Source organism: Barbus barbus (assembly GCF_936440315.1).
Source record: "Barbus barbus genome assembly, chromosome: 4".
In the NCBI taxonomy this organism is placed as follows: Eukaryota; Metazoa; Chordata; class Actinopteri; order Cypriniformes; family Cyprinidae; genus Barbus; species Barbus barbus.
This window is the reverse complement of record NC_136732.1, coordinates 33,004,841-33,019,378: the sequence shown is the minus strand read 5'-3', so window position 1 is coordinate 33,019,378 and position 14,538 is coordinate 33,004,841. Positions and strand designations below refer to the sequence as shown.

At 37.5% G+C, this 14,538-nt stretch overlaps 1 protein-coding gene across 1 annotated transcript; it reads right to left on the bottom strand.

Annotated features, from left to right (window-relative positions):
• Positions 1-421: 421 nt before the first annotated feature.
• LOC306868968 (116 kDa U5 small nuclear ribonucleoprotein component-like) lies at positions 422-14,244 on the bottom strand. Its single transcript, XM_079415470.1, has 28 exons — positions 14,142-14,244; positions 13,544-13,653; positions 13,220-13,388; positions 13,059-13,137; positions 12,905-12,980; positions 12,715-12,780; positions 12,348-12,383; positions 12,171-12,261; positions 11,944-12,026; positions 11,595-11,761; positions 11,327-11,451; positions 11,151-11,214; positions 10,960-11,050; positions 10,760-10,895; positions 10,529-10,656; positions 8,344-8,537; positions 7,655-7,766; positions 7,425-7,565; positions 7,131-7,232; positions 6,958-7,040; positions 6,722-6,808; positions 6,277-6,403; positions 5,936-6,023; positions 4,099-4,217; positions 3,779-3,873; positions 3,445-3,598; positions 963-1,070; positions 422-866 (listed from the first exon to the last, which is right to left on the bottom strand). The coding sequence occupies exons 2-28, from the start codon at positions 13,640-13,642 to the stop codon at positions 771-773; spliced, it is 2,916 nt and encodes a 971-aa protein (XP_079271596.1). The 5' UTR covers positions 13,643-13,653; positions 14,142-14,244; the 3' UTR covers positions 422-770.
• Between the last annotated feature and the right edge of the window lie 294 nt (positions 14,245-14,538).

The following is a 14,538-nucleotide window of genomic DNA, read 5'->3' as shown; positions in this document are numbered from 1 at the left end:
TAATTTCTGGTTTAGGTTATTTTAAATGTTAAATTCAGAACTGAACTGAAGTATAATTTTTTTTTTTAAGAAAAGGGCACAACAACAAAGACATCTGTGACATTCACTAAAATGTCAGACTTGTGTCTGTTGAATGGCCTTCACTCATGTCAACTTTACTTTGTCTATTATACGGATCTGTTTTACCTGCATGCATGCAGACGCATGTCTCCTGCCCTTTACATGCTCTTCACGTTTATTCTGTATTATTCAGTGAATGTTCTCGAAGTTTCCCCTTCTTTGAAAATTCTCTTCCAAAGTTTGAGCATACTTTCATACTGCATACCAAAACCATCTTTTCCTTCACATCAAAGAGTCCTCAAGCCTTGCGAAGTGCTATGGCTATCACCTTCAGCAATATCATAAAGAATGTCCTCAACCTCAGATCCACAGGCCAAATCCTTTTAATCACACTTACACAAATGCAAGATTTTAAAAGAGATTTCAGACACGTTTCAAAAAGACTTGCATGTGCTTTACATTATCTTATAATACAAAAAACTTGTCAAATATAAAAATAAAGAACAAAATTATAAGGGAGCTCCTGGAGGTCACAGGTTAATTTAGGAAAGTCTGTGACAATAGTAATCGATCTGGATGTTTCTAGCACTTTACATATAAAAAAGAGATGTTTTTAAATTCCATCATACAGAACTGCATTGATTTGTAGAAGGGGCAAGTCTGGTGAAGCTGAAGGGGAATGATGGGACGAGTTAAGTTCATTTGTCGCATCACATTGGGTAATTGAGCACGACATCTTGTTTGGCCAGCTCCAACAACATAGGGTCATCAAAGAACTTGCTGATACTGACATCCTCGCTCAAACCCTGGAGGAAGAGAGAGATGATTATGACGATGATATAGGATGCATATTGAAACTAAACAAGTTGATTGACATTTCAGAGATCTCAAACGTGTCTTACTTTGCGCCTGCGGGTCTTGATCATAAACTCTCTGGCCAGATGAGGGGCCGGCTGAGGCTCTAGAGGACGAATCACAATGCTCTTATCCAGAGGATCACCGGGAACAATCTAGAGTGAGGGGCAGAGACAATAATTACTCAGGACAGTGGCGAAAATCTAATACCATGTGACAAACACACACACACACACACACAGTGTTAAAGGCAAGGGAGTCCAAGATAAGCTGCTGCTGACTCAATTTTCTGCTACTCAACATCAAACACATCAGAACAAATCCACTCAAACACGGCTGAATCTTACGCAAGTCACATTTTCCCCCAAATTAAAAAAAGATAGAAGATATTATATTTTGCATAAATTAAACCAAGCTTATTTTTAATTAAATACTAATTGCATTTTTACATTGTAAAAATTTTTTTTTTTTTTACATAATTCTTAGATTATCTGTTTAAAATACTGTAATAATTAATAATGATTTTAAAAATTTTAATCACCAAACATTAGAGTACAATAAATACTATTGTGTCTAAATACATTGCTATATTTTCTTCCCCAAATTCCCACTTTTTAAATTCACCAATTCAGATTTTTTTTTATCATTAATGTTGAATGTTAAATCTAATTATGAGTAAAAACACTGTAATAAAACTTTTAAATGCAATAATTCATGAATTAATTTAATAGCAATTTTATTAATAATTTACAAATTGAATTTACAAAATAAATTAATAATTAATAGGCTTTGATTTCTTTAACCAAATTTTCTATTATTAATTTTCAAAAGGTGATCAATTTTTTTCCCCAAAAAAACAAAAAAACAAACCAAATAAGCATACATTAATCAATTTATAAATCAATTTATAAGTTATATTAATAATAATTTTACTTAATTTTAACAAATTAATGTAAATATAATTTCTTTATATACAAATCCTCACACTACTGTATTAATTAAATGCAATTAAAATAAAAAATAATGAAAAAGCCAATGGTCGCAAAATAAAATGAAAATTAGAAATCATATTTTGCTAAAAGAAAATGAAAAATATGATTTACTATTTTAATTTTCTTTTCATTGTAAGGTGAAATGTGACCTGGTGTGTTTTTGACAGGTTTTGTAAGATTCACTTACACACAATACTCTTACCCTCATTTAAACACACATACACACAAGAAAGGAACAAGAAAAAAAAAAAAGATATGTGGGTGCGTTTGTACCTGCCAGTAGGGGTGGGCGATATGGGAAAAATATCATATCACGATTTTTTATAGAAATATCACGATTCACGATTTTTATCACGATTCTTTGTTAGTTTTACTATTTTGGTTTTACAAGTTGTCTGAGCATTACAGCCAAACTAGAAAGACAAAGATGCATGGCAGATATTTAGGCCAAAGTGGGCGAAGATAAAAAATCTGTCATTATTTTTGTTTTTCTTTTTAAAAAATAAGAACAAAGATACACATTACAAATACACATAATATACAAATAAAGCAAACAGTGCTTTATTTCCAGGTACAATAGGTGTATTTAGCAGAGCATTCAATGAAATTGAATGAACAAATATAAAAATAAAACACTAGATAGACTGATTCCTAAAGCAACTGTATTAAAGTTTTTCAGTCAAGAATAGTGAGTGATTTTTCTCTTTTGCGTTTTGTTGTTTTGTTAATGTTAAATGAATAGTTCCCCCACAAATTAATATTCTGTCATCTGTCTGTCAATTCTGTCATAATGTTGTATTTTTATATCATCATTTACTCAAAAGTTGTTTTAAACCGGAATGAGTTTCTTTCTTGTGCTGAACATTTATAAATGCTATTTTGAAGAAGCATTTGCTGGTCCTCAGTGACTTCCATAGGATTTTTCTTTCCTACTATCAAAGTCAATGTGGACCAGCAACTGTTTGGTTTTCCACTGAGTAAATAATGACAGAAATTAAATTTTAGGGTGAACTATCCCTTTAATGACAGTCGACAGCACGTTTAGTGTCCTGTCCCTTTAAGAGCTGCACGCATCTAATATACAGTACAGGCACGCATCCGTTTCTCTCTTAACTATTTACTTTCATTTTAGAGATAACCAACTCAGTCTGTATGTAAACCTTGTGCGTTTTGACAGTATTAGCGCAAAATATAACTTAGTTGAGTAATCAGGCGCTGTTAGACAGGCGTTTTAGTGCGCGTGCTTCAGGTGTATGCGCTCAGAACAAGCGCACGTCAAACCAGCGCGCGAATTAAACATTTAACCAGCAAGGCTTGTGTGCAAATAATGTACTTTTGCGATCGCGAATAAGTGCAGTGTCCTGTCAGAGTAACTCTACTGCTGTTTGTCGTGTTGTACAGTACATAGAGACGGCGGCGCCAGAACTGTATTTGACAATGTGCGCGGTAGCGCGATACTACGATATTTCTTAAAAAGCAGATCGTGGAGACATTTTTATCGTCCACGATCAAAAATCGTCATATCGCACACCCCTACCTGCCAGTGGTGGAACACACTGAGCGCAAAGGCCTGGCCCTGAGTGTGTGTGCGGAGATCAGTTTCAAAGCCAAACGAGTCAATAGCAGGAATGAAAGCCTTGATGGCGTAGAGAGGAGAGCCAGGGATTGGTGCATCCTGCGTCACATGACCTCTACGGGACACACAGACAAGAGATCAGTCAGAGGCTTGTTCTAAAAGGAGACTTCTTTATTAGAGACTTGCTGACTTTTGCTGCCTTCAGCTCCAATCTGCTTAATGTGAGTGAGTGAGTGTATGTGTGTTAAGAGACGAGGAGTCAGCACTGTCCTCATTCTGTTTGTGTGCATTGTACCTCCTGCGTGCCAGCACCGTGTAAACAGCAGAAACACAGTCAGCAGGGGCCTGAACCTCCACAAAGTAATAGGGTTCCATCAGCCTGGGCGTGGCCTACAGAAACCAACCAATCACAAAGCGAGGAAAATGAGAGCGTGAGCAAGTGAGAAACCAATTACGATAATCAACTTAATCTACTGAACTGAGCTAATGGATCACGTAATTGAATGAAACAATCCAATAAGACTAATGGAAACAATGATTAGGCAGAGAAAGGAAACGGAGGAAGATGGGGGAAGAAGAGAGGTGGCTAAATAGACCTATGGAAGGATAGATTACCATCAGGAAGGCAGAGTACACGACTCTGCGAGCTGTAGGGATGACCTGTCCTCCTCCTCTATGCAGCGGTTCCTGTGCGATCACTGCGTCCAGGATCTTAAACTTCACGTTGCGGATTGCTGAATGCAGGGAACAACAAGGAGATAGATTTGTTATTTGGTACAAACACAAACTGTCGCCATTTACAAAGAGGTCATTTGCATATGAAAAACTTAAAAGGCACAGTAGCAAAAACAGACGTTTTAATTGTGAGGGTAGAAGACAGCAATGAAAGGAAAAGAGGGGAAGAAAATTTAACGCTACAAATGTGCAAGTTTCGTTAAAAATTGAGATCCATGACTTTAACTTAGTCATGCACTGATATTAACATTCTAGACGATAATTACTGTCATTTTATGGCTGATAAACAATAAAATTGCTAATACAAAATTTCTTTATGTCGTCTAAAAACGTTAAAGGCATCGAAAGCTAAAATCACTAATTCAGCTAAAAGTGAACCTAAACATCACAACATTTTAATGTATGTTACGAAAAATGGACATTCATTTGGAAATTTGATAAAGATTACATTTAACAGTGTTATTAAATGATCAGTGTTTTTAAAGTTTAACTTTATGTGAGCGTTCAATGACGGCAAAGGCAAACTAAATGTAAAAACATAAAACATCCAATGTTGGCTTATATTAAGGTCCAATTCTCGCTATTAATGAGACATTAACTTTTGCTTATTAATAGTTAGTAAGGTAGTTGTTAAGTTTAGGTATTGGGGAGGATTAGGGTTGTTGAATATAATAATGCAGAATCTCTGCTTCATAAGCACTAATAAACACTCAATATGTTAATAACAGGCATGCTAATAAGCAACTAGTTAATAGTGAAAATTGGTCCCTACACTAAAGTGTTACCTTGGCTGATATATATCAGATATCAACCGATACCAATATACAGAGCAACCTAATTTAAAGTGTCACAAAACCCCCGTTTTAGCACTGGTCATTCAAATTTGAAAAAGACTCAAGAAATGGGCGTGTAAAACTGTGGAAACGTGACAGTGTAGAGGGTGGGAAGAGGGGAGAAAACACCAATAAAACACAGACCTACAACACATTCATGAATATTAAAATGTGAGCAGAGAAAGAAAGAAAAACCATCAACAACGGAGAGAGGGGCACACAAATGACACGTCAGTTTTAAACAGAAAGAATAAAGGCATAGTTGCTTAACGTTCACTCTTCTTTGAATTTGCTGGGTGATGGTTCATATTTGGAGCACGAGAGAGTATGAAATATGTTCACATAACCTTAAGAGACGCTTTCTCCTGTCCAGATATGATCCGTGCAGCTAGTGTTGTTAAACTCATTGCGGCATTCAGCGCAGAAACCGCTCTCTCATGCGAGCTCCACGTGTTGTCATATTAAATATTGTTATGGTTATACTTACAGAGGTGAACTGACAGCGTGATAAGAGTTCATTCTCATAAATAATGCTGAGAAAAGCTCAGAAAATTGATGAGGCAGACACATACTCTCCAGCCACAGCAGCCAATCGCCACTGCAAATTAAGGCATGCGTGTCACTTTTCGTGACACTGGTTCAACTTTGCTTTTTGAACCGGAAGAACAAAATTGCTCCAAAAAAAACAGACATAATGGCTGCTATTATTGGTTTCAATGATGTGCAACGTGTACATATATGTATTTCAGGGTTTCGTGACCCTTTAGATAAGTAAATTTACCCTAAGAACAATTTATTCATTCTGTGGTGCTTTTTAGAGTGTTCAGCCTTCATAACCATTGAAAATTCTCAAATAAAATATCATGCACTGTCTATTGTCTTACGTTCATCACACAAAGGACCCTCGCGTGTGCCCCACTGGAAGCCCTGTACAATGCTGTCCTTCACTGAGCTGAGAAGAGCTTTATCTACCTACAACACACACAGAAAAAGAAAACAGATCATTTATCAAGTTATGTAGCTGTCAACAAGTTAAGTACGCCAGTGCACGACCTCTCACAATAACAGACACACCGTGTCACATGCAATCATATGCGACATGCCAATTTTTTTTCACACCTCTTATTGCCTGGCAAGCACACACCAAACAATGACACACCAACACATTCTTACCGACCGACCTACCCGACCTACCCTGATTAATGTCTGCTTATATGCAAATTACCTCAGAGGGCAAAGTGTCATCTACTAAAATGTTGGGTCCGGTTGTGTCAGGTCCAAAAGCCCAAATGGAACGAGCTGCTAGCAAATCCCAGTCATACTTCGTCTGGAAAAACTCTCCCAACTTTTTTCTATCGCAAGAAAAAGAGAAATACATTTATTGGTTTTAAACAGTCTTGTTGGTTGAACTGCACCACATAACCAACCACTTGAAAGTTTAATGTGGTCGTTAAATATTTTAATGTCTCTTATGCTCACCAAGGCTGCATATATGTGATTAAAAATACAGTTAATACTATGAAACATTTTGGTGATGATTTGGTGCACAAGAAACATTTATCATTATCAGTGTTAAAACAGTTATGCATCTTAATATTTAATATTAAGAAAGACATCTTTGTGTAACATATAACCCATAAGTTCTCTACAGTTCTGACATGTTATTTTACCTGTTCCATGTGATCTGCACCACCTCATTCTCAATGTCTTCAGCTAGACCCTTCTCCAATGGCTCGGCAATCATGGTAATCTTATTCCTGCCAATCACACACACAGAGTTACAAATCACACATTCTTATATAAACACTGATGCATGTCAAGACTTTTACAGGTCACATTTAAAAACAAATCTTCACAACTCAAGTTCTAAATGGTGGTGCTGAGATACAGGAAGTTTGTTCCTTACTTTTTATTGGGCGTTTCGGCAAAACACTTCAGGGAAGACGTCTCTACCACAGTCTCACAGAAGGTCACTACTGGATCAGCCACCTATTGTGAGAGATCAAAGAGGAATCACATTAGCACAAAAAGCATAGGCAAAAAGAGAGGAAAGAAATTTGTATGACAGCAAAAGAGCACCTTGATATCGATCTCAGAGTACATCTTCCGCAGGTCGTGCATTACACAGTCCAGGTACAGCTCACCTGTACCAAGAATCACATGTTCGCCTGACTCTTCCACCTGAACACACACAAACCAGCACAGATTAATAAGAAACAAGTTAGTAAAAATCTCATGAATCTTGATAAAGTGACCCTGCTGATTGCCAGTGCAAGTATATGTAACATCTGGTTTGGTTCAGAGGCTTAAAACATGAAAAAGATATGGTTTTAAAACAAAATTGGTACCGTGGGTTGTTCTAGGGAGTGTTACCTTTGTTGTAAGTGACGGATAGCTTTTGTTGACTTTTCTGAGTCCATCCAACATCTTGGGCAGTTCTGAGGGATTGACCGGCTCCACAGCAATTTTTATCACTGACGCGGTATTAAACTTCAATGGCCTGAAGATCTGAGCCTACTCACACCAATACAAAGCACATTCAACTTCCAAAGTCTCATAAAGAAAGACTGCTTTGTTTTTGAATAGAGATCTCTCTTTCCTACCTCTTCATTTCCACGGGGCTCTGTGATTGTGGCCGTTTTAACAATAGGCTGGTCGCATCCTTCGATCAACACCCAGTTACCAGCAGGGACACGATTCACTTCAATCTGATACCTTACATAAACACATAAAACATAACATTTATAAAGACTACAGTGGAAAAAAACTGATATATGATTTACTTTGAAACAATTTTCACTCGGAAATAGTCAATTTTTTTTAAAACATTACAAAGAAACAACAAATAATACATTGAAATAAGCTTGAAATGTTTAAATAGATATTATTGGAGTACGTTTTAAAAGAAAATACTATCTTAGTCTTTCTATTTTACTTTTATCTTTGGATCTCAAGATAATAGACATAAAATGATTTACAATAAAACAAAACAAGCATTATAATAATAATAGTCTTGAAGAACCCTAATTTTTAAAGTGCGACTTCTAGAACCAAATTAATAAAATCATATAACGGCATGGGCATTTTTATAATAATATAATTTTTCGCTAGTTATGTCAATCTCAATTTTTTTATGGGGTATACACTGAAAACAGGAAAACTGAAATCCTTATCCTTAAATCCTCAACAAATAGAAAAGACACGGGGCCTTAAAGTATTTTTGTGGAAAATGGGGGACTAATAATGCTAGCAAAAAAAATGACCAATCAGAAAGACAGAGTGTGACGGACACCTTGCGACAGAAATCCACAGGCGTCCGATAGTGCAGATCTGTGAGTCCTCCTCATCCTCCAGGCTGTAGTTCTCTCCCAGAACCTTCACCGGCTGGCCCGCCTGCAGGGTTCCACTCAGGACTCGACCAAACGCGTGGAACTGCACGCCGTCATCTGTGCTGTACATCTTGGTAGTGTGGCACATCAGTGGACCCTAAGAAAGAATAAAGGAGTTTGACTTACTTCTCTGGGCCTGTGTCAATGAGCTATTTACATTTTTAGGCTTGTTAGAGGTGGACATTTTTATTTGGTAAGACAATATGTCCAATTCTAAAATGCCCACCAAAAAAAGTCATGTGAAGGAATAATTCATTTCATTTCAGAGTAGAAAAGAAAACATTTTGCTTTGGTCATTCTGAAATGCCAGAGCCAAAGCTTGTTATCAAAATGATCGTCTACTCCCAGAATTGTCTGACACACTGTTGCTCCCAGACATAAAGCATCTGCGAGACCATTTTGTCTGTATGCTCTAAACCGCAAGTTATCTATTATTATTTATCTAATAAAAGAACTACAGTGGCAATGGCAACAACTTCTATTTCCATTTATATTTTGTGCCGGTTCATATTCATGTATACACTACCATGCAAATTTTTGGGGTCAGTAAGATTTTTGGTAACGCTTTAAAATAGGGAACACTTATTCATTATTAACTATGACTTTTCCCTCAATAAATTCCTAATTTGCTACTTATTAATAGTTAGTAAGGTAGTTGTTACTTTTAGGTACTGTGTAGGATTAGGGATGTAGAATAAGGTCATGTAGAATAAGGCTTTAATATGTGCTTAATTAGTACTAATAAATGGCTAATATTCTAGTGATATGCATGCTAATAAGCAACTAGTTAAGAGACCCTAAAATAAAGTGTTACTGATTTTTTGATCACACTTTATTTTAAGGTCCAATTCTTGCTATTAACAAACCATTAACTATGACTTTTGCCTGAATAATCTCCTAATTTGCTGCTTATTAATAGTTAGTAAGGTAGTTGTTAAAGGGGTCATATGATGCGATTTCAAGTTTTCCTTTCTCTTTGGAAGCTGTTCATGCATAGACAAGATCCCTGAAGTTGCAAAGACTAAAGTCTCAAAACCAGAGATGTTCTTTATAAAAGTTAAGACTCGACCACGCCCCCCTAAAACGGCTCATTTAAACACGCCCCCACATGTCTACGTCATGGTGTGGGGAGATTTGCCAAACACCGCCCAAATGTTTATGCAATGAAAGAGGGCGTGATTTTTAATCTGGCTGTAGTATTGTTGCTGCCACCGGTGCCATGTCGTGGAACCTGCGGACTATTTCCTGAACCTGGGAGCAGCCTGCCAGCTATGCTCAAATAAAGTCACTTCTATAAAGTGGGGCAATTCCAACTTTGTAAGGACAGTCTGGCGCTTCTGACTCACAGCCTGTAAGTACGTTTCTGCTACTGACGTTTCAAACGCGAGTTTTGAGCAGTGTAGAGTAGTGCTTGTTTGTCGTTTCTCCGATCACAAATGCAGACATGGTAATGTTTACGCAGCGCAATACAACGTGACGCGTAAAAAAATGCACGAGTCATTATAATCATTAATTATGTCCCCACTGGATGCAACAAATGCCTCGTTTGTAATGGGTTTTATTGTTTTAGTCTCGTCGCGCCGGGACACAGCATCACAATACGGTGAGGGGCGTAACATTTCCGTCTCACGCTTGCGGTATTTGGCCAATCACAACGCACAGGATAGCTGGCCAATCAGAGCACGCCTCGTTTGTCGAACGATGAGCTTTGTAAAAATCGGCGCGTTTCAGAAAGGCGGGGCATAGAGGAGTAATAATAATGTACAGTATGTGGAAAATAATGTGTTTTTTGAACTTTAAACCAAAAGACATTGCATTACACAAAATTCACAAAATTATGTTCTTTTTAGCAACATCATATGACCCCTTTAAGTTTAGGTATTGGGTAGGATTATGGATGTAGAATATGATCATGCAGAATATGTGATTTATAAGCACTAATAAACAGCCAATATGTTGATTATGGGCAGGCTAATAAGCAACTAGTTAATAGTGAGAATTAGTCCCGATCTATTGGTACCTATTTTTTTTTTAAATAAAAATAAAAGAATACTTTAAAACATTTTACAAGCTGAATGTCACACTTACATCAGGGTCACACTCAGACATTGTCTCTCCGAGGTCTGAGTCCAGTCCACCCGTGTAGCTGTGCTCTATCTTGGCTCTGGCACCTCCCTGAGGAGATGGTATGTGTTGCACACACATGTCCACAAAGCCTGTTGAATTAGCACATATTATTAGATTGAACGAACCTGACACGTGTGCTAGAATTATGATTTATTGCAACAACACAAGAGCACAAAAATAAAAGACACTTGCCTGTAAACTCTCCAAAAAAGCGGTTACAGACAAGGCGCAGCAGAGGTTTGATGTTGAGCTTTAATTCCTCTTTAGTCAGATGAATGCCGAGCTCATCCAACACACGAGGCAGAGACGTATCCACATCCCCTACCACCTACAGACACCACAGTTATACAGCCTGCTTGTTTGACTGCCTATGTCTGCAGTGTATTTCTCACCTGTGAAAGAATCTTGTACAGCGGCTCTAGTACGAACTCAACAAAGCTGCGCTGAGAGTTGCTGTTGGGGGCCTTCTTTGTGAATTTCCTCCTGACATGCACAAAACATGACAGTTACATTCGAGAATTAAAAAAAACACGCTGTCATTCAGCAAACTGTCTGTGAAATAAAATTAGCTTGAGATTCTCACGTTTTAGGGTTGAAGTAAATGTCTCCCCACAGTCTTTTAGCAAACTCCATGTAGTTGATGTCACCTGTAAAACAATTGAGAGTTTAAAAAAAAAAAAAAAAAAAAAAGTTTATGTTTTTAGACAGAAGCATTGAGGATGCATTTGAATTAGTTTTTTTTATTTGTGCGTGTCTCACCGTAGGTGTCTGAATAGATTTTGGCAAAGGAGCCAAGAGTGAAGCAGATGCTGTATTTTGAGGAAGCAAAACACACATTCCCCAACAGGGGAGACACAATCAGAGACTCATCGGTGGAGTATGTGCTGCCAGAGAGAGAGAGAGAGAAAAAAAAGTGTGCTAAAAACAATTATCAATAAGCAAGTTAAAGACAAACAGTAGATCTACGATTTGTCTCAACATCATGTTGAATCTACAAAAACCTCTTCCTTTAAACACAGTGGGGTACCTCAGCAAGCCGTTGACCTCATCCACAATGTGGCGCAGTTTGTAGTAGGCATCAGTAGGGGGCAGCTTGAGCTCCCCGATCAGACGATCCACTTTATTAATACAGATAGTGATGGCCAACTTCTCCTGCACTGCATGCTTGATCAGTCGCTCAGTGTTTAGCATCACCTAAACACATTCAAATGTTTATACTTGCATAACAGTTAATTTAATTTGACAAATATAAGATTACAAAAAACAATATGTTAAGACAGTGATTTACATAAACAGTGTATTACGATGACAAAACATAAGCAGTCCTGGAGCCGAAAGCCTGACATTAGCAGTAGACTGTGTATGTGTGAACTCACCCCCTCAGCAGCATCAATAAAAAGCACAATGCCGTCAGACAGTCTGACTGCTGATGTCACCTCATCAGAGAAATTCACATGACCTGAGGACAAGTTCAAGAGATAAATCTCCTGCTTTTGCACAGCAAACTGTGTGCTCTCATATTTTTCTAAGTAATATTTTAAACATATGTCAGCTATTTTTTAATGTGTGAAAAGATGAGCACAGGGAAGAGGGCAGGAAGTACCTGGAGTGTCCATGATGTTAAAAAGGTAAGATTTGCCCCGGGAGTCAGGCAGAACCATGGTTACAGGTGCACTCTTGATGCCAACTCCCCTCTGTGAGAAAACACAAAAACTTACATGAGATAAATGCTCTGAATGCACAGCTTGCTTGTGATCAGACGCTGTAGTTGATTTCTTACCTCTTGCTCGGTGAAGAGGATATCGGTGTATCGTAACTGTAAAAATGTAAAAGATCATTATTGTAACATATTCAGTGTAAGTGTAGAGCAAAATAAACAGTGAATGTCATCTTGTCTGCTCAACAAAACACCTCAGTCTGCATGTGATAAGCTATAGCAGTGTTTTTTTTTATACACAGACATATATACACATAATAGGAAAAAAGTTACATATACACATATACATATACATATGCACACACACACACACACATGCAGTATATTTATTTATTTATGTACACAACTGAAATTAAGTGCATATTTTTGTCATATTCATATGCTTAATATAAACAAAAACACTTTTAATATTTAATAACTATATACTTACGTCAGAGTCATCTCTCTTGCGGATTTCAGGATGTGTCTGTTCAATGAGGCAATCCACAAAGCAAGTCTGTGGGGACAAACAAATGCATTTTACTTTGTCCTCAAGATTAATTTAATCAAACTCAGCACATATAGAAACCACCACATTATGCACATTTATTTATTAGACAAAACTGAAAAGTGTTCTTTACCTTTCCATGGTGTAAGTGTCCACACAAGGTGACATTTCTGATCAGTTCTGAGCTGTCCATCAAATCAGCAAGGAACCTGCAGACAGACATGCATGTAACAATATGCAATTCTAACAAACAGGAAGAGAGAGAAACAACACAACAGTGAACTCACTCCATGTCATAGACGGTGGCGGGAAGCTCTTGCTCCATCAGAGTAAACCGCTTCATCTTCACAGGTTTTATGATGGGCTCTGAGGAGGAAATTAAATGAGATACACTTGATTTTGTGCAGATGTAGTACATGTACTAGTATTCCACCAGCATGTCTGTTACCTGTCAATGGTTGTGTATCTTCTTCTTGAACGATAGTCTCCACCTCAGGACCATAAACTTCCTCAGCTGTGGGATAATACTTTTTATCCTCATGCAGAACCACCTCCATACTGCCAACATCCTCCTCATCAACCTCAGCCTGGTCTTCATCATCCTCCTCCTCATCCGCCTGTAATAAGATAAACTGCACTCATATCCCACTCATACTGTATATGCTGCAACTTGCACAAAAAAAAAGGTTTTTGGGGGCAGTTTCTAGATGATTTGTGTAATTTACAGGTTTCTGCTGTAATAAACACAGGTGATAAAACATCTCAGACGCACCTCATCAGCCTCCCGGTCGTCTGCATCTACTTCATCATCATCAGAGTCCAGCTCTGGTCCAATATAGTTTCCAAACTCATCATAAAGATCTGCCTCCATGCTGACGAGCTCTGATGGGACAAAACAGACTGGAATGACATTTTCCTACCAGCCCTGATACAGAGAAGTATGCAGCATGCATGAAGAACGTGCAAAGCTGTAATCTCTAGACAAAATGTGACTACTTTGGAAAAAAGTTTAAGTATAAGATGGTTTTACTTTCACTCTCATGATTCTATTTAGGTTGTTTAGGTTAGATTATTGCTCACAATGCTATCTACAGCAGCTCCACGAGTTTATTTTAAGAGCCTAGTAAACACTGAGAATATCACAGACGCAGAATGTGCATGTGCAACACGATGAAACAAATTACCAACTTACTGACAATCACAATACATATAAAAGTTAAGGATTCAGAAACGCCTCAAATAAAGCTGTTAGCACATCTAAACGCGCAACAGACGTCCGACAGAATATGAATGAATGGCTCATTTAAATAATCTTTACTTTCTGTCTATCACATGTAAATGCACTATGTAACGTTATAATAGCTGTATACCTGTATGCGACTCTTTATGCCTGGGGTGACTTTATTATCGTTTCAAAGTTATTCCTCGCACTGTTTTCAAACCATGCACCGCGAGGTCCTCCTCACTCTGAGCAACGTATGTCGTACGTTGTTGACGTCAGCGTCAGTAGCCCTGTACATCGCCCGTTCGAAAAACAAATCTCGGGTACAAACGGGTGTTATGTAAGTTTAAAAAAATTAACTGCTTTAAATGTATACATTTATTGTAGAATTATGTTCGCTCTTGTTACATGTTGGTGTAAAACACTACAGAAATTAATGAGAACATTCAGTGTTCAATACATAATGTACACATGCACAAAAGTGCAAAAAATGTACTTCTTGGCTTCAAAAATTATCATTATGATTATTAAGGAATAGGATTAAT